This window comes from Malaclemys terrapin, chromosome 9 (assembly GCF_027887155.1).
Source record: "Malaclemys terrapin pileata isolate rMalTer1 chromosome 9, rMalTer1.hap1, whole genome shotgun sequence".
Classification (NCBI taxonomy): Eukaryota; Metazoa; Chordata; order Testudines; family Emydidae; genus Malaclemys; species Malaclemys terrapin.
The window spans coordinates 104,414,718-104,441,792 of NC_071513.1; the positions used below are offsets into that span (position 1 = coordinate 104,414,718).

At 47.5% G+C, this 27,075-nt stretch overlaps 1 protein-coding gene across 3 annotated transcripts in view; it reads right to left on the reverse strand.

Annotated features, from left to right (window-relative positions):
* LOC128843692 (probable cation-transporting ATPase 13A4) overlaps positions 1–24,414 on the reverse strand; it is a 67,353-nt gene extending 42,939 nt beyond the window's left edge. Inside the window, exons 1-6 of one of the 3 annotated variants that reach the window (XM_054040727.1) lie at positions 24,027–24,414; positions 8,643–8,816; positions 5,631–5,768; positions 2,503–2,573; positions 2,331–2,411; positions 775–844 (exon numbers count right to left, since the gene is read on the reverse strand). In XM_054040727.1, coding sequence (XP_053896702.1) covers positions 775–844; positions 2,331–2,411; positions 2,503–2,573; positions 5,631–5,768; positions 8,643–8,816; positions 24,027–24,089 — 597 coding nt within the window. In that variant the 5' untranslated portion in view covers positions 24,090–24,414. Of the gene's footprint in view, positions 1–774; positions 845–2,330; positions 2,412–2,502; positions 2,574–5,630; positions 5,769–8,642; positions 8,817–24,026 lie in introns of those variants that run through there. The other 2 variants (XM_054040730.1, XM_054040728.1) reach the window with 2 other exon arrangements.
* Positions 24,415–27,075: the final 2,661 nt, after the last annotated feature.

The following is a 27,075-nucleotide window of genomic DNA, read 5'->3' on the forward strand; positions in this document are numbered from 1 at the left end:
AGGCGAGGCCTCGGGAAAGGGACAGGGCTAGGGTGTTTGGTTTTGTGCAGTTAGAAAGTTGGCAACCCTGCAGTAGCGGGGAGTTAAGAAGCCATATTTATCCTGCTCGGTTATATTCAGCTGGCTCAATCCAGTTAGAGATGGGCCTAAATCAAAGCCCTAGATCCAATCTCCCGTGCTAGCTTCGATAGCGCTGGCTGCAACCTACGCAGCCTGGGCCCATCTCTGTTCGCTGGATCCGCGCTGGAACGCTGGATCCAAACCCCTTGAGCAGTGGGGAAGTAACTTTGGATGTGAAGGTCTTAGCTCAAGCCCGATTCTCTAAGAGAAGTGGAGCAGAGAAGGTTCAGACTGTGGAACGAGGGTGGAGTCGCACAGGCCATGTTGTGCTGGCAGGAGGAACCAGCCTCGCCAGCTGGTGCAGCTGGATTTATTTGATCAGATAACTAAACTTTTTGTCAGTTAAAAGATACATTCCTTGTAGAGCATCCTAGATGTGCACAGCCCTTCGCAAGCCAAAGGGTCTGTAGTGCCGGCCCAGGACGCAGACCCCAACAAAACACAAGCAGGGGTCCGGCCTGGAAGGGGGTGGAGGGCGGAATGGTGAGGGGATCAGTGTGTGACAGTTACCTGGAAGGGTTTTAAGTTGGAATTTGGAGAAGAGGGAGCGTGCTTAGTGGAGGATGAGCCAAATGCTACACAACCCATGTGCCATATGTCTGCTCTTCATGTCCAAATAGCCCCCAAAATAAAAGCAATGGAAATGCAGTTTACCTCTTTGATGAGTAGTTTCCATATAGGGACAACCTGAATATCAATGGCATTTGGCCCACATATTAGCCTCCTGCATGGGGTAAGGATGGAGCGCTATTAAAGGAAAATCTGGCTTTCTCGCTCATTTAACTGTGTGCCCTGACAATGCGACTCAAGCAGCTCCAGTGAGAGTTAGTTCTGATCCCATTTTAAAACATAAACACACAAGGCTGCAAAAACCTTGGCTCCAAAGAGACAGAGACAAGATGTGATGTTTTCCATGTGCTAGTTGCATAGATGCGTCAGTTTTGTGTCAGATAGAAGCACAGACCCAGGATATCATAATTGTTCATGCACTTTTGTGTACACAACTGTGAGTGCACACTTTGCACACCCAATCAATATACTGCACAAATAGCTGAAGAAACTGCACGAGCTAAGCGGCAGTAAGCTATAAACATGGCCAGTTGCAAGTGCAGTCATCGCAGTTGTGCATGCAATCATAAGTAAGCGCACAAATGATATGCCCACATTTTTGCACATCCAGTTGGATGCACACAATTATAAACATCTATACCATAGATGTTAGTGTCAGAAAAGCTCTCTCCATCCATAAGAACTACATGCATAGCTCATCGGCACAATATGGCCTTAAAGAAACAAATCTTTCTCTCATGCAAAAATCCCGTGTAACTAGTATCAAAAAATTCCATACCTAAAACTAAACGTTTTAAATACAAATCTCACTGTATTAGAGGAACAAGATGGGCGAGGTCTCTCTCACCAATAGAAGTTGGTCCAATAAAAGATATTACCTGACCCACCTTGTCAACCATGGCTACAACTACACTGCAAATCTCTCTGTATATAATTTAGAGCATTCTGAATGCAAGACTGAATGTGAACTCAGTTTACGAGTTGGATTATTTGCAATATACAAACGAATGCAAAAATTTATTTATTTATTTTGCATTTGAACTGTAGAAACACTTAAAGACGCCAGTCAGGGCCAGGACCCTATTTTCCAGAAATGCATTAATTTACAGGAATAAACTCAATAGTTAGAACTCATTAATTTCTAACAATTTATTTACACTGATCTCTGCTGAGGGAGCTCCACTAGAAGCTAATCTGTGCTGTTTTATGGAGACTTTACTTTTGTTCTTATTTTGGAGTAAAAGAAACAGCAAACTAATTCAGACTGGAAAGCTATGGTAACTTTTTGAATGGAAACACATAACAGTGATAAACATTCAGGGACACATTTCCAAAAGTTTCAGTAGGGAACTGAGCCCATCCTCTAGTTGTCTGTATATAATTTTTCATGTAAAATCATTTTCATGTACAGTCCTGCATGCACTTACATCTGTGTGCACAAATAGTACAAGCAAAATTACACTCACCAGTAGTAGTGTAAATACAATTGCACTGTGCAAAATTATCAGTCACATTCAGACAATTGCCCCTTTAAGGACCAGTGTTTATAAAAGAGGACAGCACTTAGCATGTGAAAATCTGGTCCTAAACATCTACTTACATCCATAGTACTAACTACTCAGGACATGTTGCAGTGTTACCTGATCTCCTGTTCCGCACGTCGCAAACCAGAACCAAATTTGGCATGTATATCTGAACAAGTGTGACTGTCTTCTAGGGACCTAGAAGACGGAGGAAAAGTTTTCCTGATGATGTCATTCCAAAAGAGGTTCCATTTTCTTCGAGAACTTTGTACCCAGCAGGTTAACTCACCCAACTTTCTGGAACTGTTGTTCAGGGTTGTTCCAAATATACCGGATTTTCTGCACTTGGATGCATCTTACCTGCCAAACCAAAGAACAACAGAAGCATTTGCAGGTATGGAACAAAAATGTTCTCACTTTATAGTTTATAGTTCCCTCTATTTATAGAACTATAAATAGAGGGAAGCTGAACTCAAGCAAGACTGATCATGCTGGTGGGGCGGGCAAGGAAAGCACTTGGAGGTGTTTACAGCCACATTGCAGTCTCCTTTGGTTGAAGATACACACCGACAATTGTTCAATTTAGCCCGGAGTTTAGGAGCGCTCCTGAAGTTCTCACTAACACTGAGCACTCTCACGTGCACCACCAGGCTGCCATTTATGGCTGGCTAGATGATTCTGTCCCTCCTGGTGGACAATAACCCAGCTTCAGAGACACAAACTTTTCTCACTTCCTGGCTGGACTACGGCGATGCAAAGTACCTACCAGGGCCGGCCCACAATATTTTGGCACCTGAGGCGGGGAGCTCAAATGACGCCCCTGTGCCCCCTCGCTTGGGCCAAAACTTTGAAAGGTCTCAATTCTGCCTTCTTCCTGTTCTGCTCCTCTCATGGTACTGCTCTGCTACCTAATCCAATAAAGGAGAACTAACAACTTAAAGTGCCTTGTTCAAAAATGTTAAGTAACACTTAACTTTCAAACGCCTGAACAGCAAATGTAACTTTTCTTGTCTGCATAGTAAACACTGGCATTTTTATCTGTTTGAATAATCAAAGTGGGGCTTTCCCTGCCTTCTTGGTTGCAAAGATTTGAACTGCTTCCTGAAGGTCCACAGTCTGGGCCAGCTCGTGCTCTATTGACGTGGTTGCAAGGCCGACCAGCCTCTCCTGTGGCATTGTGGAGCGTAGATGTGTTTTTATTAACTTCAGCTTGGAGAAGCTTCTCCACTGGCAACTGTTACAGGCTCCTCCTCCTCTCTCTCCCTGCAGCTCCTGCTGCTTTCTGTTATTCCCTCTCACCTTTTCGCCTGCCTGCCTGTTATGTCTCTTGTGCCCTCCTTCCTCCAGCCCAGCACTCCACCATCTCTGTGCATCTAGAGCAGAGAGAATACATATGCACCAGCAGCAGACACAATTTTCGATACTCTGGATCCTAGTGGCGCCCCTCCACAGTCTGGCACCTGAGGCGGCTGCCTCAGTTCGCCTCATGGTAAGGCCAGCCCTGGTACCTACCTATGAAGCCATCAGCCACCTGGAAATTCTAACTAGTACAGAGTGCAGTATCCTGTCGCCTCAGCTCCGTGAGCATCAGACCTATGCCCTCATTGCACTGGCTTGCCATAGAATACCAAGTCACATTCAAGGCCATTTGCTTTAATGAGAAGCATGGAGGGAAAACTCTGCTCATGTGTTCTCTGATTTACCCTCTTAAGGCCTGGCCCCATGAGACGTTGCACACTTGAATGGGAGAGAAAAGGTCTCCGCTCCTTGCAGGATCAACCTGTAACATTACAATAACTCTCCATTGCAATCAATAGTTTAGAAGGCACAGGGATTTTGTACTGGCTTTTAGGAAGGGGCCTGTGACCTGGGATTAGAGGATTATGCTATTTGCTCTTGGCCGCTTTGAAAACTTGTTTGTCTACTTAAATGTTTTGACGGATATGAAAGATTTGCTGAAAGGCGCTGTTATTTGAGGGCTGGGGGGGTTTAAAACATGATTAATTCCATCCCCTGAAGAATGTTATGAGTCACTCTCCACTTTCACACTATGCCTGTGGATTGAAGTTACTGGCACTAAATTTAAATATGGATGTTTATATATTCCCAGGAGGAAAAAAAGCTTTGTTCAAACCCAGTTAAGGTTGTAAAACTGTACCAGTAGCTTCGGCTAGAAACCTTATTGGAAATATCAAAATAAATGCTAACAAGTAGTTACTGAAGATGCATATAACATCTGCATGGGGTCCCAGCCCTGTGGCCTAGTGGCTAGGGAAAAAGGCTGGCAATCAAGATACCTGGACTTCTAGTCTCAGGGATTACACTGATTTACTGTGTGACCTTGGGCATGTCATTTAATTTCTCAATGTGATACTTGCCCTATCTGTAAAATGGGGATAATGGTGCTTACACACATCTATAAAGGGCTTTGAGATCTCTTCAAATTAATAACTCACCTACCATCTCCCCAGCCCTTGGCTTGAATCTCCAAACTGTGTTTGAACTGTTTGCAGAGGGAAGGAAGGATAAGGTCTTAGCAGGGGCAGTCTGGTGCGTAATATCCTACCTCGGAATAACGGTTGCAAAATGCAATTTGGTGCAGCCAAAGGCAAAAAACTAAAATGTTTTCCAGAGCCAGGGACAGAGCTCAGCCATCCTGAGGAGGGATGGAATAGCAGCACCGAGCAAGGGAGGAGACCAGGAACTCTCCAATTTCATTCACCCTTCAATCTTCTCACCTAGTGCCGTACACTGGACCAGTGAGTCTCAGCCTGTGGACCCCCAGCTGAAGTCTGGGGTGACGTGGGTCAGGATCCTGCTCCCACTGTGCTGTGAAAGCTCAGCTGCTCAGTCACAGCCAGTTTCTCCTCTGATGCCAGGAGTGGCCCATAAACCAGTCTGTTAATCCCTGTGCCAGGGCTGGGTTTCCACTTGTGGGGCGCCTACAGCAAGATGCTTCTTGGAGGGTTCTCCACCCCATCTCTTCCCTCCTTCCTCCCCCTCTCCTTTGTAAGACTGATGCAGTGCCTCCCTCAGAAGGAATGACAGAGCAGGAATGGCCTTCCCCGCAGAGAGTGAGGGAGAGGGCCTGGTGACAGGTCTTTTCCCAGAGAAGGCCAGTGGAGTACCCTGATCTTCACCCAGGTAGCTCTATCTGTTGACCATGGCACTTATGCAGATGCAGGCTTCTTAATGCCATGTTAAATTCAGGCATGTCTCACAAACAGGTTTCAACCTGTCACCTCCCGCACACACATTTTTATTTATTTATTTATTTGTTTGTTTGTTTTGCATGTCCCCAAAGCAGTCTCTGATTAATGCAAAGGATTCTGGGGCACGTCTCAGGCCTTTGCATGTGGAGTCATCATAAGACCATGTTAACTCCTGTTATATGAACCATGTTTTAAAGTCACTTACTTTTAAATCTGGTTTCATTATGGCTTTGTTTATGATGGAGTTTTCATCAGCAATGATTGGATAATCTGATCTAAACTTGTTCAGTGCAGACACAGAGATCCACATCACCTTCTTCCGGGAATAAATCTGAAATTCATCCTAGGGAAACAGAAGCCATCATGAATTTGCACGAAGAAATCCTGCACATAGGTGAGGTCCCGAAAGCATGTGTATTACAGTCCCTTTGAGAATGATAACACTGACCAGTAATGGCCCTGCTCCTCAGTTGCTTTAAATCCACATAGCTCCATTGTCCTCAGTGACACTATGCTAATTTACACCAGCCAAAGATCTGGCCCGGAAATGAAACATTCAGCCTGAAAGGTGGGATTTCACTCTTCATTGTCTGTGGCTTTATTAAGAAGAGCAAAGGTGAAAGAAGGGTTTAGAATGTATAGGACTTGCATTTGTTTTTCACACGCGTCTCTTTGAGCATTTGATGCTGGTGAGCAGAACGCTTTCCGACATTTATATCTGATGGGCATTTCCGAGTTGATAGACAACGCCGTGGCAGTCACGCACTGTCACAGACGTTCCCAGGGAATGGAGTCGCCTTCCTACGCCTGTGTTCTTCATGGGCTTTCTAAGCAAAGCAATCCCCCGCTCCAGAAATAAAGTAACGCCGTGCAGTGCTCCTGTTCTCTGTCTGAGCAGGGGGGTCATGGATCAAAGAGAGGTGGAAGGGAAGGAATGTATTCCAGAAATCCCAGGTTGTAGAAGAGCAGCCACTGCCTCCCTGGGGCTGGACCCATGAAAGTGTGGCTCTCACGTCCTTGCCCTGGGTTCCCCCTTGGGGACCACAGGGGGTTATTTGGATCAGTTATGGAGGCCCCTCTTTTGTACACAGGGAGTGCAGAGACCCTCCTTCGTGGCCATTCTGCCCACTCACCGTGCGGCCCTTTTGCAGGGCTGAAGTGCAAGGGAGGGCGTTGGGCAACATAAAGCACATCATACTGTCGGCCAGGGATTCTCGACCTGAGGATTGCGATCACCCTGCCCTTCCCATAGTGCTAAATGGAAGGTGGTTCTCAGCTAGGTGGGAGGGAGGCTCGAAGAAGGATGCGGAGGGGATGGAGAAGGCTGAGTACCACTCCTGTAAGTAAAGATGGAGGAGTAACGGTGACATCCTCCAGCAACCTCAAAATGTAGATAATAAATGATCTAGAAAATAGTAGTAACCTAAAGTAACGGAAGGTGAGCAAATATCAATGTCCAAAGCATCTGCAGTATTACACGATATCAGCAACTCGGGCATTCAAATCACATGGGAATACAAACTGTGTTATTTGCATAGAAATCTGTCCTCCCTGCAACACGTAGTTAAGATGCAGAACCAGGTGAATAACATTAATAGAAAGCCAGTTTCTTCATTAAAATTAGAAAAAAACAACAAAAAGAATAAAATGTTATGATCCTTTCATCTCTGTCAATGAAGCTAATAAGCCAGCCCTGCGGTTGAGCTAGGAGACAGAAAAGAAGAGGAGGGCTCACAGTGTGTCCAGGATTGAAACATCTTTTAATAGCCAATGTGACAGCTAACCAGCCTCTGTGATGATGAGCTGTAAACGTGTCACAGTGAAGCTGATGATGATTATGAATGCTGATTGGATAAGCTGAAGAAGAGAAATCCCCCTTCCCATCCAATGACAGTTATCTAATCAGATAAACACTAAAACACAAAAGTGCCGTTTTGATGCAAAGAACCCAGGAAGGAGCTTTTAAACTGTCTGCTGCCCAAAGCACACTTTGAGAGAGGCCCCTGATAACAAGAATGTTAGATATTATTCAGTCCTTGTCTAATTACATAAAGGCTCATTTAGAATCTCATTTGTTTGGAAAGTACTTGGCATGGCAAATCCATTTAAAATGCACATGAGAACGGGTAATTACAAATGCAAGATGAGCTCGGGATTAAAAAGGCAAGATTAGATCTAAAATGCTTTTTTGATTAGGACAGTCTCGGGGGCTTTTATGGAGCAAAGTGTGTTTCATGGAGAAACAGTCAATAGACGACCTCCTTGATTTCAAAAATGGGCGTATGCAACTGCTTCCCCCTGTGGTCACTTCCTATGTGCAAACAAACCCTGTGACTGTACGTGGCAAATCAAGCGATCACACGAGCAAGTGGCCAGTCACGCATCTGACTGCTCCTTGGGCCATTGTTTGGGAACTTTTGAAATAGAGTAAATCCAAGTTTTCAAACCTCAAAAGAATATTCAGGCTCAATTTTAATTCGGAGTGAAGTTTTGAGTTGTTTCTTGTTGGTTATTGGTGGCATGCGTGACACAAAGTTGGGGGTAATGGGGACAATGCAGTTTCCAGTGGACAAGAATCTGCATAATTAAACCTCCATTTTGACAGCCTGGATGGCCCTCTCAGCAAGGACTGACTGGACATGGCGTATGAGCTCCCCTTTCACCCCTAGAGACGGTCCCTTTGTGTCAGAGTTGAGGCACATTGGCAGGCAGCTATATGGAGCCACAGCTGCACCTGTGCTGTGGGTAACCAGGGGATTTCAGTCTCCAGTTCTGTCAGCTCAGCACTCTTGAGATCTGAGAGAGGCCACAACTCCACCCAAACTCCATCACGAACATCAGTGGGGAGGGACAGACCCACATGGAGGCTGAGGTGGGGAGGAGTAGGCATCTTGGACACCATCCAAAGAGAAGACAGATAAAAGACAGCTTAGATTCCCTAGCAAATGCCACAGTCATGGAATCACAGGATCCATGGGGCCTCTCCTCACAATACTGTGAAGCATGCTATCCACTTGGCTGATGCCCTCTACTTCACGTGCATTGTATGTATATTGTAAAGCACTTTGAAATGAAAGTTGCCAACTGTACATTGTTGTTGTTGTCTTTATTATCTTATTAAGGCATCGGCAGTGTAAGAGATCCAGGTTACATGGGTTCCCTCTACTTCCTTAGCTATGTGCTAGCAAGTAATTTACAAAGGAAAGTGGGCACCTACTGTTGTTCTGAGCAATGTGACGTCTGCTTCTTGCAAGCTGCAGGGGATGCAGTTTGCCCACACATCCCACGCTGGTTTCCAGTAAAATACAAGCCGGAGAAACCCGCAGGACAGAATGTACCCAGCAATGCACATGGCTTTCCGGCAGCCCTGGGTTTTGTAGCCAAATATCTCCTGTTAAGCAAAGAAAAAGAAAAGGTAATGAGAAGCATTTTATTTAAAGAACTGTTGAGAACACAACATTATCCTTTCATCCAGAACTCTGTGAACGCCCCCAGGGTTAAAAGGTGGTGACTGGGGTTGTGCTGTGAAACTCCCAGCCACAAAAGACTCACCTGGCTCCATTATAGCAGGGGTCAGCAACCTATGGCAGGCATGCCAAAGAGGGCACGCAAGCCGATTTTTAATGGCACGCTACTGCCTGCCGGGTCCCGCTCAGCCCACTGCCAAACCCCGTGCCATTAAAAATCCTGCCCGACCCAGCCCGCTCTTCTCCGCCCCCCGCCTACCGCTCTCTCTGGTGGGGGCGGGGGGCAGAAGCAAGCTTGGTCCTGCCGGCTGCTGCTGTAGGGCAGGCTCCGCCGCAGCCAAGCTTCCCCTCCCCCGCCTCTTCCCCCAGCGTGCTGCGTCTAGCATTGCCTCCTCTCCCCCCCTGCCGCCGATGGCCCTTGAGAGGGAGGGGGGAAGAGCAGCCCCAGCGCCCTCGCTGCTCAGACCGGGAAGGGAGGCAGGAGCGGGGCCTTGGGGAAGGGGGGTGGGAGCGTGGCATATCCCTCCAGCCCCCTGCCATGAGCCGCTCAGGGCAGGGGGCTGGGAGCACCCCCCTGATCCCAGCCCCCCGCCCAGCCCTCTACCCTGACCCCTGCACCCCAGCCCCCTGCATCCCCCCCACGAACCCATCCCTGACTCCTACTCCCTCCACACATACCCAGCCCCCCCACACCCCATGCCCTGACTCTTGCACCTCCCACATCCCTACCCTGAGCACGAGGTTGGCAGGGGGCTGTGTGGGACTGGCGGCTGGGACCCCAGCTGGCAAGGGGCCGGCAGCCAGAACCCCAGACCGGCAGCGGGCTGAGCCGCTCGGCCCGCTGATGGTCGGGGGTGCTGGCCCCGCTCAGCCCGCTACTGGTCTGGGGTTCTGGCTGCCGGCCCCTTGCTAGCTGGGGTTCCGGCCGCAGGTCCCACTCAGCTCACTGCTGGCCTAGGTGAATGGAACCCCAGGCTGGCAGCTTAAGATCAGCATTTTAATTTAATTTTAAATGAAGCTTCTTAAACATTTTGAAAACCTTGTTTATTTTACATACAACAGTAGTTTAGTTATATTATATATAGACTTATAGAGAGAGACCTTCTAAATTACCGGCATGTGAAACCTTAAAGTGAATAAATGAAGACTCGGCACACCACTTCTGAAAGGTTGCCGACCCCTGCATTATAGGCTTAGGCCATATTTGTAGACAACGTTGTCAGTTTCATGAAGGTTTTTGGCAAACCTGGAGTTGTGGGGTGCCCCGGGCTGATGATAAACAGTCAGGAGAATTGGGTGCAGGTGTGAAATTCTGTCTGAAAACAGAGGCCTGGATGGAACAATATTGAGCTTTAGGCTGGAGGCAAGAGCCCAGCCTCAGGACCTCTGCCCTTTCCAAGTGTAGGGTGGGGTAGCAGGGGAATGATGGGCAGTTACCACCTTCCATTATGGTTCTAATGTTGGGCCTCTGCGTCTTGTCAACAGGCCATTATCTTAACTCATAATAACTAATAATCATCTTCAGCACTTGAAACTCAGGACTTATCAGTCCTGTTGCTCCATCTAGCAGTGATCCGGGTTCCCCCCAATTCGTCAAGCTGCCAAGAGACCTCCCAGGGAGAAGCAAAGCCCTGACGGCAGAATCACTAACTCGGCCTCCTCTTCAACCTCCTCCAATTAACATCTGAACATGGAAAAACTGGAATGATCCTTTCCAGGAGACACAGGGTTTAAATACTAGGGTGAGAAATCATGAGGCAGAATCACACCCTTGTGTTCTTACACCCATCTGAGCAGCCAGGAGATCTATGGTTAAAATAAATACTAAAGGAAAGGATAGATGCCCTGGCATGTTCCTGTATTGACAGCCAATTGTCGCAATCCATTGTCATTTAGCAGCGGTTCCTCCCTGCTTTGAACATGCCGAGCTCCAGTGCCAGGCCATACGAGGCACATGTTTCCTCAAGCCTAAAATGATAACACAATGGAGGCAGGCAGAAGTGACTCCACCCAGTGTAAAGCGTTTTGGGAGACAGGGGTTTCTTCTTGCAGAATGTCAAGGTGAATCTGCCATTTGGGGGGCGTCCTGTGGCACTGTGAGTCAGTCAGTCTGTTTTCGGTAGCTTTGGGACACGGGCGCTGCACAGTATACAGCAAATTGATGCACCAAATGGCAAAACGCAGGCACTGCTCATCATCCATGACCCACAGAGATGGACATTAGAGGGGAGGTAGCCAGAGAACCGTAGGCCATCGCTACACTCAAAACTTCAAAGCGCTGTCGCGGGAGCGCTCCTGCGGCGGCGCTTTGAAGTGTGAATGTGGGGTGCCTTGATGCCTATCCAGCCAGCTTGCCATACAATAGATTTAGGTGGAACGTTTTAATTAGAAAGTTTTTGCTCTGCCCAGGATGGCCCTGTAAGGCCCTTCATTGTCAACCATGTCGAGACTCTGACTGCACTACTAAGCACGGCGATTGCCTAGGCTAACTTGGACTCTGGAACTATGTTTGTGATCAAATTAGGGGACAACAGTGGAGTAGTGTCTCCCATGTGGATGGCTCAGTTCTTCACTGCTGGATCTAGCCCCCTGCATAGAAGGTCTAAAATAGCCTTACCTATCTGCAGGTTTCTCAGCCGGTCACTGTCAGCTCAGCTAGCCACATAATCTCACACCAATATGTATAGCTGGGCCTGCCCTGCGGTGCTTTCCAGCTACGCATCGACACACCCACCTTTGTGCACCTGACCTCTTCTCGTGCGCCACCAGAGAGTGTTCTATTGACAGTGCTTTTCTCCCGCTCACCTGCTGCTGTGTCCAGCAGCCAGTTACCAGAGGCTGTGGCAATCTGAAGTGCCCATCAGGCAGGGGTGTGTGTGTGGGTGTGCGCGCGCGCGCAGTGCCGCAGTAACTGAGGCAGCACGGGATGTCTGCAGACTTTCCCAGAGGCTACTGAGAACAATAAGTGGTAGATGTGGATGAACAAACATGGCTAATGTGTGCCCAGGGTGGCTGCTATGTTTGTAGACTTAGCTTAACTGTTCTAGGTTGTTTGAGGCTCAGATTGATAGATTCCAAGACCTGAAGAGACCATTGTGATCATGTGGTCTGACCCATTGCATAGCACAGGCCATAGAACTTCCCCCAAATACTTCCTAGAATATGTCTTTTAGAACAACAGCCAAATTGTCAGTGATAAGAGTCCACCGCAACGCTTGGTAAATTGTACCAATGGTTAATTACTCTGTTAAAAATGTATGCATTATTTCCAGGCTGAATTTGTCTTATCTTCACCTTCTAGGCATTGGCTCATATCATACCTCTCTGCTAGATTGAAGAGCTGATTATGAAATATTTGTTCCCCCATGAAGGTACTTACAGATTGTGATCAAGTCACTCCTTAAGCTTCTCTTTATTAGGCTGAATAGATTGAGCTCTTTGAGCCTATCACTATGGCTACGTCTACAGAGCGGGAGCGCTTTGAAGTGTGAATGTCGTCACACGCGAGCGCTGGGAGAGAGCTCTCCCAGCGCTCCTGGTAATCCACCTCCACGAGGGGAGTCTCGGAGTGCTCGGAGTCTGTCCACACTAGTACTTTAAAGATTTTTCACCCCCCTGAGCCAGCCTGTTAGAGCGTTATATAATGTAAGTGTAGACAAGCCCTATAAGGCATGTTTTTTAATCTTTAATCAGGCCTGTGGCTGCTTTCTGACCCCTCTTCCTTGATCTGTGGGTACCAAAACAGGAGACAGGATTCCAGACTGGTCGCACCAGCGCCAACTATAGAGGTAAAAAAACCTCTTTACTCCTACTCACGATACCTATTGATGATGAATCCCAGCATCACATTAGCTGTTTTGGCCACAGTGTCACACAGGAAGCTCATGTTCAGCTGATTATCCACCACCCCCCTATCTTTTTCAGAGTCCCTGCTTCCCAGGAGAGAGTGCCCAATCCTGGAACTCAACAGTGGGGTTGGGGTTGGGGACTGCTTTGTGCAGGGGGTTGGACTAGATGACCTCCTGAGGTCTCTTCTAACTCTAATCAGCTACAATTCTATGAAGTGTGGTTGTCATGGGGTCTATCTACCCCATGCTGGTTCAGCAGCCAAAGGGTTAACAAAGCAACTGCCTACCTGCTCAGCCAGAGCGGATTGGCAGCCCCACAGAAGTTATGAGGATAAAAGGGCTGCAACCAGGAGAGTGGGGATAGGGCAGCTGCCCGAGAGAGGATCCCTCCAGCAGACTGGGGAGGTGCTGCCAGCCAAACCAGCCCACCAAGGAGGGAGAAGCAGGAAGGGAAGACTATAAAGGTAGGAAGTAGTACGGGACTGAGGAGGACTGGTTCTGGCTGTTCCAAACAAGGGCCCTGTGCTGGAACCAGTAGAGCAGGTGGGCCTGGGTCGGGGCGCTGGATCCAGAGGGGCCAGGCCTGCCCACTTTTTAACATGGGCGTAGTAGCCTCAGGCAGGTGCCAAGTGCTGGCAGCAGGTGCTGCACTTTGCGGTAGGGTGATCAGCTCCCCTGCCACGAAGCGCAGCCCCTGCTAGCGGTGCCAGCCTCTTCCTGGGGGGTGGGGGGGGCTGAGGTGGGCCTTAGCCCCCCTTTGCCACTGGGCCCTGCTCCTCCTCCTCCCCCTCAGATCCTGCCCCCTCGCCTGGCCAGAAGCTGGACCTGGCCTGTGGTAAGAGCTGCCCAGGGAGCCTAGGTCGCTGTGGGGAGCCCCAGACCCTTCACCTGCCCTGGGTGGTGTGCTCTGGAGGGCCAGGACATGTGCTGGGGGCTGCACTAACGTGCCCCCACCCCAGGCAGGTGGAGGGTCCGGGACTCCTCACAGCCGCCCAGGCTCCCTGGGCAGCTCTTACCATGGCCCGGCTCCGGCTTCTGGCCTGGCCAGGGAGCGGGACCTCAGGGAAGAGGAGGAGCACGGGGCAGGGCCCCAGTTCCAGCACTGGTGGGCCCCCCACTTCTACCCAGGTTCCGGTGCACCTGGCCTGGGTTCCCCTACCTGCTCCAGTCAGAGACTCTTCAAGAAGAAGCTCCTGACCCCAGGGGAATTAGGTCTGGGACAGATTATGGAGTCAGTCCTCGACAAACGAGAGTTGGGTGTGGTGGCACAGGAGCGGATGGAGCCAGGTTGCTGTAGCTCCCCATCCTGCCTCAAAGAGATGCTAACAGATCAGGAGCCCCATATTACAGTGGCTGCATTCTTTGTTCCTAGATGTATATTTAGATTTAGCTGTATTAAAATGCTCATTGTTTGCTTGTGCCCAGTTCACCAAGCGATCCAGATCTCTCTGAATCCGTGACCTATCCTCTTCATTGGTTATTACTCCTCCTGTTTTTGTGTCATCTGCAAACTTTATCAGTGATTCTTTTTAATGTTTTTTTCCAGGTCATTGAGAAAAATGCTAAATAGCGGAGAACCAATCCCTGCAGGACCCAACAGGAAACTCAGTATCAAGCATGTGTTTCCCCATTTACAATTATATTTTGAGACTTCTCAGTTACTACATATTAAATGGATTAAAAACTGGCCATGTTAATTTTATATGGGTCTAGTGTTTAATCAGAATGTCATGTGGTACCATGTCAAACGCCTTACAGATGTCTAAGTATATTATGTCAATACTATTACCTTTATCCACCAAAATCGTAATCTCATAAAAAAAATCATTAGTTTGACAGGTTCTGTTTTCCCTAAATCCACACTGATTTGCATTAATTACATTACCCGCCTTTAATTCTTTATTAATCGAATCCCGTATCAGCTAATCCATTATCTTGTCCAGGATCGATGTCAGGCTGACAGGCCAATAATTACCTGGGTCATTCTGTTTACCTCTTTTAAAAAACTGGGACAGCATTAGCTTTCTTCCAGTCTTCTGGAACTTCCCCAGTGCGCCAAGGCTGAGTGAAAATCAACATTAAAGGGTCAGTGAGCGCCTCAGCCAGCTCTTTTAAACTCTTGGATGAAAGTTATCTGGACCTGCTGATTTTAAAATGTCTAACTTTTGTAGCTGCTGTTTAACATCTGAGATTCTAGTGGAATTGTCAAAATCGAAGTCACAATCTGGCTACAAGCACAATAGAAGCTGTAGTGTAGACAGGGTCTAAGGCCAGTTGTATTAATGTAGATGGAATATGTGGGCCCAAAGAGTCAAAGGAGATAACATAACCCTTTCACTGTCCAACATTAAACTGTTTTAAACAAGGTTCAGGATTTGGTATACGGAGACCTCAGCCTGCCTGGCAGCATGGCCAACACCATTAACAATCTTTTAAACTTTTTAATTAAAGATACAGAAAAGAAGGGGGAAAATGAAACCATTTGAAATGTAAAGTATTGAATAAGGCTTTCATTTTACCAACAACCCTTGTTCCCTTTCCCTTTAGCTGGAAAAAAAAAACCACCTTGTTTGATAGTTATTGGGAGTGGACCACATCCACCCTGACTGAAATGGCTTTGTCATCACTGGTTCTCCACTTGTAAGGTAACTCCCTTCTCTTCATGTGCCAGTATATTTACGCCTGTATCTGTAATTTTCACTCCATGCATCTGAAGAAGTGGGTTTTTTACCCACAAAAGCTTATTCCCAAATAAATTTGTTAGTCATTAAGGTGCCACTGGACTCCTCGTTGTTTTAGCTGCCTAAAAACCTTTGACCCCAGGCCAGTGCTTTAAGGAGAGAATTTCAGACAGGAAGTCCATGGGGGAGTAGAACCCAGGTTTTCCAGGGCTAGCTCCCTATCCAGCAGACCAGCCTCTCTCTGCTGCATTCTGGAAAAAAAGAGGCCTCTGCCAGATGGGAGCAAAACTAAGGCAGCCAGTTCTCTGAGACTCCAGCAAATGGTCCCAGGATGGAGGTCATGGTTGCAGGGCCGGCTCTGGCTTTTTTGCCGCCCCAGGCAAAAAAGCCTCCGGCTGGCCCCCCACCCCCAGCGTGGCAGGGGAGGGCAGCCAGAGCGCTGGGGGGAGGGCGGCGAGCCCCAGTCGGGGCTCCGCTCTCCCCGGCAGCCGGGGGGAGGGCGCCGGGGGGGAGGGCGGCCGGAGTCCTGGGAGGAGGGCAGAGAGCCCGGCCGGGGCTCCGCTCTCCCCGGCGGCCAGAGCACCGGGGGGAGGGTGGCGAGCCCCGGCCGTGGCCCCGCTCTCCCCGGCGGCTGGAGCCGGAGCGCCGCGCCGCCCCCCTCCAGGTGCGGCGCACAAGCACAAGCTTGGTGGGCTGGTGCCTGGGGCCGGCCCTGCATGGTTGACAGCATGAAAAGCAGCACAGAGGTCAGAAAGGCTGGAGTCTGAGAGTCAGATGAGAGATCACATAACTCCCAAGGGGTGGCAGGTTCTACCCCGGGCTGGGTCATAGAGCAATGGCTGCTGGGCAATTTTAACTGAGAACCATTTTGTTCGGTCATTTTTTGTTCTGAGTTGGAGAAAAGGAAGGAATGAGAAAGTGTCATAAGTATCAGATTTATTTATGCCTCAAATTCTTAGGCTTTCAGCTGTATTCAGGCCAATTCAGAACAAAGAACAGAAACTGCATCAACGGAGTTCATAAAATCGACGATTATTGTCATGATTTGCATTATTCACTGGGCACCATCTGTGTGCTCAGCGCTGTTCAGAATAGGCCAGAAAATCCAGTCCCTGAACCAATGCATCTAAGCCGTGTAACTCTGGATAAGACGGCTCAGATATTTAAGTATGAAGTGTATAGTTACTGTCCACACTGTGATGTTTATATCTGAGTGGAGGCGCTGATGCAATAGAAGTTTTAGTCAATTAGGGACTAGAAGATTTGACCCTCCAACTTTCTTTCTAAAGGAAGAGCTGCCCAGAGTTCCTCTGCCTGTTTATTTTCCTTTCCTGCCTGCAGTGGCCCTGATATACTCAGAAGTCTCCGTTTTTTTCTCAATTTTAAAATATAGAATTTTCTTGGTGTTCAGTTTTAAATATCCTCCTGTGAGAACTGCAACTCAATCACTGTAGTGTTATGTTTAAGAGCCTTCTGGAAAGGAACTAGCCTTTAAACAGAAGTAAAAGCAGTGTTGTCAACTCTCATGATTTTGTCACGAGTCTCATGATAATTGTTTTCCTTAAAGCCCCAGCTTCTGGAGTCAAGTGGATATATGATGATTTCAGCCTTCGTTCTTAAAGAAAAATGAAGTTTCTAGTCCTCGTGGCTGTGGAGAAAGTTTAAAAATGTGACCCCAGTGCGCCCTTAAGGCTCAAAAAACAGAAGGCAAATAAAAAGAACCCCAAATCTGTTGTTTTTACATAATCACGTGATTTTAAAGACAATCACATGATTTTTGGTGAGCCTGATTCATGATTTTTGGACATTTGGGATTGGCAATAGTGTGAAAGTGACTTGAAAGTGTCAGTTTCACTCCTGTTTAAGGTTAGTTTCTAGTCTATTATTTGTAGTGAGGTAACACCTCTAGAGCTCCAGGCAGGTGCAGTATAAACTCATGGGCCCTTGCCCTAATAGGATGTTTCCAAAGCTAAATGATCTAGTCCAAACTTGGTGAACTGCGAAAAAGTGATAGAAAGTCATCTAGATTTTTCTACAATTGTTTTGATTGTTGTATTCAAGAGTTAGTAACAAAGAATATACATTAAAATTTTAAACCTAACCAGTGTTACTTAACATGTTAGTATTAGAGCTGAGTGGCTCTAATATTGATTAAATCCTCTTTTTTTATATAGGAATTAGATACAGTGTTCCTGTCCGCTAATTTCTGAGTTATCTGCAAAAAACCCCTAGAGTTTTCAGGTGCTGAAGTAGCCCTTGGAATCACGGTTAAAGTTGCCCCGCACTCCCCCACCAAAATCTGAAATGGCCCCTGGATGTGAGATTACCAAACACAGAGCAAGGAGTTAGTAATATTTCCAGGAGGCAATATCGTGTAGGGATCAGGGCAGGGGCTAGGACACCAGACTCCTGGGTCCTCTCCTTTATGGTGTGATGTTTGATAAGTCACTTAACTTCTCTGTGCCTCTATTTCCTCATCTGTTACATGAGGCTAACCCCACCCACCTTTGTGAAGTATCCTGAGACTGTCATGAGAAGGCACTATGAAGGTCAAAGTATTACATGTATGCAGTGTTGTTAGAGCCATGTCAGTCCCAGGGTATAGGAGGGACAAGGCGAGGGAGGGAATATGCCCAACTGCAGTTGGTGAGAGAGACCAGCTTTTGAGCTTACACAGAGCTTCTCTTCAGGTCCAGGAAACATACTCAGAATGTCCCAGCTAAATACAAGGTAGAACAGATTGTTCAGCATAAGGAGTTAACACATTTCAAGGGATCACTCAGGGTGAAGTGGCCTGTTAACACCCCTCCAGTCTTAGGGAGGAAGGGGAGAGGCAGCTGGGGGTGTTAGTGGGTTATAGATTGTTGTAATAAGCCATAAATCCAGTGTCTATATTCATATCCAGCCAAGTTATGAATGTAAGCTCCAGGCACATCTTTTGAAAGTGTTATACAGATTTCCTGAAATATGTGTTAACCACTTAGGCTAAATAATGATGACTTTGCTACTGCCAAGAAAGTGAGTACCGTACTTAACGCCAATGGGTGAGCATTCTCTGGAGCTTAGAGCAGCTGACTGTGGCCCAGGACCCCTGGATTCTCTCTGTGGCCCTGCTACTGACTTATTGTTGGACCAAACATGAGTCATTTGCTCCCTCTGTGCCTCAGTTTACCTATCAGTAAACTAAGTCTTGCAATAGTGTTATGAGGCTTTACTAATTAATCTAAAGCTGTCAGACTTGCTGCTGTTGACAGAAACTTTGCTTATTCAGAGAACAGATTTGTTGGAATCAAGAAGCAGAATTTGCTGTTAATCATTTACCATCACCACTCCTCCTGTCAAGGATTATTTACACGATTGTCATGTAAACCACTAAAAAGCAACAGAGGGTCCTGTGGCACCACCCTCTGTTGCTTTTTACAGATTCAGACTAACACGGCTACCCCTCTGTAAACCACTGTTATTTGTGGCTAAAATAACTCTTTTTTTATTTCCAAGTCACCTGTAAAGCAAAAGTTAACTGTAAATGCCAAGCAAATTCTGGTGTCAGCCTTCTCTTCAGGGCAGGAACTGGCCTTACCAAACTGTGAGGAGTATTGCAGTTCTGTCAATCCCATCACCAGGTTTTTTCTGCTTTGACAGCAGGAAGGTAACCTGTGAGCAACAGTTTAAAAGTGCTGTTGCTATAACAACGGGTAATAGGATTAGACTTGAAGGACTCGCAAGGAATCTAATAGTGGAGTCTGTATGATAATAACTAGGAACTCTTTCATAAAGATCTGCTCCAGTTTCCAGTCAATAGCAAAACTACCAGTCACTCCAGTGGAAGTAGAATTGGGCCTTTCAATGTCCATCTTGTGAGAGGATTCAAATATTTCCATGTCAAAGGATAGAAAGCTACAGGGCCAAATACTGGCCCCAGCTGTAGCCCCTTTCCACCATTCTGGGAGTGCAAAGGGGTCAAAGCTCCCCTAGTAAAGCAGCTAAGGATTCCTCCAATGTGAAGGGTTACTGGCTGGTAGATTGCTGATGTACCCGACCCTACACCATCCCCTTCAAAACTCCAGCATAGGGATCCATAGATTCCGAGCCCAGAAGGGAACATTGTGATCAATCACGGGTATGTGTATCCCTGGGGGTGCACAGAGCTCTTCCCGGGGGTACATCAACTCATCTCGATATTTGCTGGGTTTTACAACAGGCACCATAAAAGGCACTAGCAAAGTCAGGACAAACTCAAATTTCATATGGACAATGACTTGTTTATACTTCTCTATGTACTATACACTGAAATGTAAGGACAATATTTATATCCCATTTGATTTATTTTATAATTCTATGGTAAACATAAGAAAGTAAGTGATTTTTTTCAGTAATAGTGTGCTGTGACACTTTTGTATTTTTATGCCTGATTTTGTAAGCAAGTAGGTTTTAAGTGAGGTGAAACTTGGGGGTATGTAAGACAAATCATAAGAACAGCCATACTAGGTCAGACCAAAGATCCATCCAGCCCCGTATCCTGTCTTCTGACAGTGGCCAATGCCAGGTGCCCCAGAGGGAATGAACAGAACGGGGAATCATCAAGTGATCCATCCCCTGTCGCCCATTCCCAGCTTCTGGCAAACAAAGGCTGGGGACACTATTCCTGCCCGTCCTGGCTAATAGCCATTGATGGACCTATCCTCCATGAATTTATCTAGTTCTTTATCAGACTTCTGAAAGGGGTACAGTAGTCTGGAAAGCTTGAGAGCTACTAATGTAGTCTGTTCTCCTGTTTAGCACAGGCCATCCTCAAAATAATTCCTAGGGCAGATCTGTTAGAAAAACATCCAGTCTTGATTTCCAAATTGCCAGTGATGGAGAAGCCACCACGACCCTGGGTAAATTGTTCCATCATTGTTAGTTACCCTCATTGTTAAAAATTTACGCCTTATTTCCTGTGTGAATTTGTCTAGCGTCAGCCTCCAGCCATTGCATCGTTATACCTTTCTCTGCTAGATTGAAATCTCCGGAGTAAATATTTGTTCCCCGTGTAGATACTTAGACTGTGACCAAGTCATCCCTGAACCTTCTCTTTGTTATGCTGCATGGAGTAAGAGCTCTGAGTAGATCTTAGGTGTATGTATGGTGGGGGAAACGGCTGGATTTTGTCGTGCTCTGACAATCCCTGGCTGATGTAATGGCTCTCGGAGGCTGTTTATAATCTGTTGGCTGCTCTAAATTATGTCAGGAGCTGAATAAATCCATAGCAACCCTGGAGATCAGAGGGATGCAAAAGTAGCTCGCAGCCTTCTTTTCCCTCTCACCCCCGCTGTACACCAAGCAAAGCTCTGAACAATCTATTAAAACCACCTTAAATCGGCATCTCTTGAAACCAGGATAGTCCCTAAAACAAACCATCCCCTTCCCTAACCCACCCACCCTCCCTCTCCCAGGCCAATTCTGTTCTAGAAAGGCTCTTCTCCCTCCACTATCATTGTGGAAAGAGATTGGATCTGCCGGATGCCCTGAAAGCCAACAAGCTCAGGCGCGGTGGGATCCTAGGGAAACGAACCTCAGCTTCTGAAAGATCCACTCCGGCCAGTCTTATTCAAGCAAGTAGGCTTTAGTCACCCAAACAGTCCCATGATGGACACGAGGAAGGGTGGACAGCTTTTAAACACATGGGCATCGGACCACGCTGGACACATGACCTTAGAAATGTTTCACATCTCTTCTCATTACTGCTCCCCACACAGCCTCCAACAAAAGTGGATAGAAAGTTTCTCTGAGAAATGAGATTATCTTCTCCAGTTTTCAAATGAGCCGTCAACTTCCTTTAAAACTGTCAATAATATTTCAATCTGAAACAACTGACATCTGCACCATGTAAACAGGAACATTATTACACCAAGTGATATGATCTTTACCAAAGAGTCAAGAAATGCGTGCCAATAATTTGACTCTTCCAGAGTCAAATTAATGCTAAAAACAAATTTAAAATGTAATTGTCAGGGATCCCCAGGACCAGTGCTCTGGGCCCAGCTTTAGAACAGTCTCTGGGAGGAGACCTCCTCGGGCTCTCACTCTTCTTCCTGAGTAAGCCACGTAGCTTCACTGCCTCCTTAGACTGGCCCTCTGGGACCTCCCGCATTCCTGCTTCACATCCTGAGCTCTGAGTCCCCCTGAGACAGACCCTGAGGGAGGCTGGTACAATCTGAGGGAGCAATGCACTTGGGCCAGTATCTGCAGTGACACTCAGCCAGCGCTGTCATGCAGTAGGGTTTATTAGTTGACTGCAACACAGCATAAGAAGTCCTTGGTTAGCCTAGAGCAGAGGTGGGCAAACTACGGCCCGGGGGCCACATCTGGCCCACGGGACTATCCTGCCCGGCCCCGGAGCTCCTGCCCCGGGAGGCTAGCCCCTGGCCCCTCCCCTGCTGTTCCACCTCCCCTGCAGCCTCAGCTCACTGCGCTGCCGGCGCAATACTCTGGGCAGCAGGGCTGCGTGCTCTTGCCGGGCAGCACAGCTGCAGAGCCAGGGCCTGACCCGGTGCTCTGTGCTGCGCGGTGGCGTGGCTGGCCCCAGCCAGGTGGCACGGCTGCCTGTCCTGGTGCTCTGGGCAGCACGGCTGTAGCACCGCCAGCCACCAGTGCTCCAGGCAGCGCAGTAAGGGGGCAGGGAGCAGGGGGGGTTGGATAGAGGGCAGGGGAGTTCGGGGTGGTGGTCAGGGGGCAAGGGTGTGGATAGGGGTTTGGGTGGTCAGAGGGCAGGGAACAGGGGGTTGGATGGGGCAGGGATTCCGGGGGGGGGGGGAATCAGAAAGGTGGGGGGGTTGGATGGGGCGGCGGGGGGCAGTCGGGACAGAGAGCAGGAGGGTGTAGCGGGCAGGGGTCCTGGGGGAGCCATCAGGGGACAGGGGGGTTGAATGGGCCAGGAGTCCCAGGAGGGCTGTCAGGGGGTGAGAAGCAGTCAGATAGGGGGTGGGGGCCAGGCCACACTTGGCTGTTTGGGGAGGCACAGCCTCCCGTAACCGGCCCTCCATACAATTTCGGAAACCCGATGTGGCCCTCAGGCCAAAAAGTTTGCCCGCCCCTGGCCTAGAGAAATGAAGATTATAGCAGAGTCCATTCTGGTTAGCCCCGAGAGCCCAAAGCTCTGTCACTTAGTCTGACCTGCTCTGTCAGATTCTCAGCCCCTCTCCCTCCCCGACTCCTCCAGCAGCCAACTCCCACCTCACACACCCAGGCATTTGTTCCAGAGCTGGAAAAATGCTGCTTGGCTCCCTCCAGAGAGGTGGGGCAATCCATAGTCTCGGTTGCCAGGTTTCAATGTCCCGGTGACTGAATTTGCCATTGTCATCACGGATTCTCCAATGATACGGGGATTAAGGCCCACTTAGTCCCAGACAGTGAGGTGCTGCTCACACCTGTGTCCTAGCCTGCCCTGAGAGCAAACAGACCCTTTTCACCCACTAGGAAACCATGCAACATAGAGGGGAAGCTGAGGCACACAGCAGCTTCATAAAAATATCTCAAAAAATTCCCATTTTTTTGTCACATTAATACAATTAGCATTTTTAAAAGACTTTGCAAGAGCAGTGGAGGCATTTGTGGAGCCACTCTGCACAGCAGCCAATGGCTAAAAATGAGATGTGTTGTCCTGTTTTAGGCCCTGACCTTTCAGTGAATCAATCCCTTTGTATACTCTTCAGAGCAGAGAAGGACCGCGTTTGCGCTGTCTGTTAAGTGGCATGCACCTGTATGTAAATCATCAGTCACTGCCTTTGAAGGCTGTGTGGAGCTCTTCTCTTGCCTTGGAGCGCTGCTCTCCGGGTATGTCTACACTGAGGTCAGCAGTATGTCTGCAGCTCAGGTAGGCATCCCCGCCCTCGCTTTAATCTAGCCACACAGCTAAACACAGCAGTGAAGATGTGGCGGCACAGGCTTCAACGCAGGCTAAACAAGCCCATTGGAACCCTGAGTGCTTATTTGGATTAACAGCCTGTGCCGGAGTCCATGCCCCGGCACCTTCTCTGCTCTGTGTCTGTGCTGGCTCGGTTAAAGCTAGGCGGGGTCTGCGTATCTGAGCTGGAATCAAACCTCCGAGGGCACTGCAGGCTTACCCTCACTTGCCAACTGATTAAAACTGATTCCACACAATTTCATTTCCATTTATTTAAATATTAATGAAGCCCTTGACAGACTGAACATTTTCACTTACTGTCCAAAGCTAAACTCCAGGCTGTAGAACAGGGGTAGGTAACCTATGGCACGTGTGCCGAAGGCGGCACGCGAGCTGATTTTCAGTGGCCCTGGCCACCGGTCCGGGGGGCTCTGCATTTTAATTTAATTTTAAATGAAGCTTCTTACACATTTTGAAAACCTTATTTACTTTACATACAACAATAGTTTAGTTATATATTATAGACTTCTAGAAAGAGACCTCCTAAAAACGTTCAAATGTATCACTGGCACACGAAATATTAAATTAGAGTGAATAAATGAAGACTCGGCACACCACTTCTGAAAGGTTGCCGACCCCTGCTGTAGAATTTTGCTACAGAACACACTAAGACTATTGTTTCAGGCTGAGAGAGAGATAAGAGGAAAGACAGTGACTTACCATTTCATTCTCCTCTCCCTTGCTGAGCAATGCATGGTGACTCTTGGCAAACTTTTCCCCCATGAAATGGTGTTTGCTCTGGAGTCCTAACACCTTCAGGACAGGTCTTCAGGGTTAGAATCACTTCTTTGAACTGAAGTGATTAATTACCTTCCATGCTAAGGAACTCCTAAGTGCACACCTTTCTTATGACACTACCAATATTCTGAGAAGGCAGCTCCTCCCCATCTGTAGGGGTTTTTTCAGATGTATATGTCTTTCCTGTTTCCTCTTTGCTGTTGTTGTTAACTGGAGTTGCTGCTTGAAAGGAGACTTCCCACGTACAAAGCCGGCTCAGGGTGGTGGAGGAAGAAAAAAGTTAGATCTGCTGAGTGTCTGCCATGACTTGACTTCCAATCACAGCTCCAGTAACACAGCAAGCACTGCTGGCAGGCAGCCTTAAGGGGAGGGCAAAAGGAGAATACTTCACCTTGAAAGATTATGGGATTTATTTGGGCTAGGGAGTGTGCCTGAGAGAGAGAGAGAGAAGCAGGCATCATTATTATTCTATTACGTACTTAGCAACCTGTCAAAACTAAGGGCCCAATCTTGATTACATGCTATTCAATGGGAGAACCAGGACTGGGCCCTAACATTCCAAACCATGGCCCTCATCTATGCAGGTGGACCCAGAGTCTAACCATGCCAGTCAGCACGTAGGATTGGGGCCCATATCGGGTTATCAGTAGTGTCATTATTTATTATTATTAATGCCGAGAGTGTTTCAGGTCTTACAGCATAACTAGATGAAGCTCTGGGCCCCGATCCTCCCTGGAGTCTTCAGTGCTGCTCATGGGTGGATCTGACTACAGCACTGGAGCCAGGCCAAGAAAGCAGGTACGGGGGCAACACACCAATTTCCCCCTCCCTTTCCTTTGTCTCTTGGATGGTTTTAATTGCCAGCCTTGCCTCTCTTGCCCTTCCTTTGCCTTCTGACTTGCCTTGTCTCTTAATTGTGCCCAATACTTCTTCTCAGTCAGTCTGGGTAACCCTCACTTGGTTTAATTATTCGTCCTGCCCAGTGTTTTTGTTTTTGTTTTAATCCTTTCCCTCTTCCTTGTTTTCATGTTTGTTTTAACAAGCAAAAGATCAGATACTGTGGTGATGACTCCGGTATGGAAATCTGGGGAGATAGGAACTGAGCCACAGAAAAACAAGCAAACATCACTCCTCTATGTATTGTAATACGGCTGAAACCTTATGTCAGAATCAAGAGTTTCCCAAGATATTTTGTACTCACTAGTGTTTTATTCTCATCTGAGATGGGCCCAAGATAAGCCCAAATCCAAATATCCCCAGCACTGGGCAAGTTCTGGTCCGATGTCGTGCTTCCTGAAGTGAAATGGCCAGAAGATTCAGAGGAAGAAAAAGAGGAGTGGTGGAGAGACGGAGGCCAGTCCACACACAGAAAATTATTTGATGCTACCTGTGACAGAGATGGCAATTTCCTGCAATATGCTTGAAAAAAAATATTGAATTAAGTTTGTATCTCTAGAGTCTTTTTGTATTAAATGCAAAGGTTATTTATTACTGGGAGCCAGGATTGTATGTAACTTCTCTAAGGGGGGAAGTGTTATGATCTTCAAAGGACTGCTTTGACCAGTGAGTCAGAAGAGTGGACTTTTGGGGCAAACACTGTCAAGTGGTTTTCTTGGGAATCTCTAGGGGGAGGTGAATGCAAATTTCCATCTCCAGTTATGCAAAAACTCAGCTTTTTGAAGTTATGCCCAGAGGAGAGAACCATTGTATGCCGATTACCTGTTCTCGGCATCTGAAGATCAAAGGCGCAAGCTGTATAAAGGAAAGATGGAACTATTTATGGATGTGCTGGTCTGAGCATTGGACATTATGAATTGTAACCACAGAAAATCCCCTGTGTGGGTTTGAAGGACTGACCCCTGCCGAGCCTTTGTTGAAGTTGGTGATTATCTCTGGTAAGCTTATCAGCATGCATGTAGGTTCTTCTATTGTTTCTAATGTTTTCTCTGTAATGCTTTTGTCTGGAGAACAAATGTGCTTGCTTAAAAATTGCTGCATGGTAACATACAACTGCAGGCTGTTAAGCTGTTCATAGCCTCTGGAGAGAATGAAATGCACAGATGCTAGCCTTTTAGGCAGCATGTCTTGTCAGGGATATCCCATTGTACTGTTCAGCCTGGAAATACCCCAGTCAGAGGGAGAGAGATCCATGTCTCTGCCAAAGACAGGTGATGTCTGGGGAGCTGGAAGCCTGAGAATGAGTACCCTTGGTAGCCTACAGAATGGGAATACAGGTGCAGTCCCCCTGAACTGTGACACTGCCACCAATGTCTGTCAGGGTCAGATGCAGCGAAGGGGCACAGGATGCAATGCAATGTAAATGCAAATGGAGGCTCTGGCAAACTGCATAGTATTCAAACCCATGTCAGAAACAATGGTTCAAATCTGCTTCTAGTGGGGCCATGCTTCCAGGGCTTCCCTGGCCAAGGAGAATGGGACTTCGGAAAAGATTTTACAGCTCCAAACTGTTATCTTTTCTGACTGATTTCCATGGGCGGGAAAGGGAACCATAGGCACCTCCAATACAGCACATTCCATCCCACCTATGGTGTCATGTTATCACGAGCCTCACGATATGTGGTGTTTCTTTTTAAGCCCCACCTACAGAAGTCAGATTACCTGAGACTCTCAACTTTCAGTTTCTAGCCCTCGTGTTTGCAGAGGAAACTGAACAGGTGTCTTCTAATGACTCTAAAACCAGGAGACAACTATATGAACCTCCAATTAATCAGTTTAAAGGCTCAAGATTTTTAAGACAATCTTGTGACTTGTGAGTCCTGACTTGTGATTTTTTTTAAAGGTTGGGGTTGGCAAAATTATCACCCATCCTTCCCCTGCCTGCCTAGTCTCTGCTGCTATTCCCAGTACAGATCCTGGACTCCAGTGTCAGGGGAAAGGGCAAGGGTGAAGCAGAGATGGCTGAGTCACCCTTCTGTGTGGCAAGGGGAGAGAAATGCATGCAGAGGGTCCT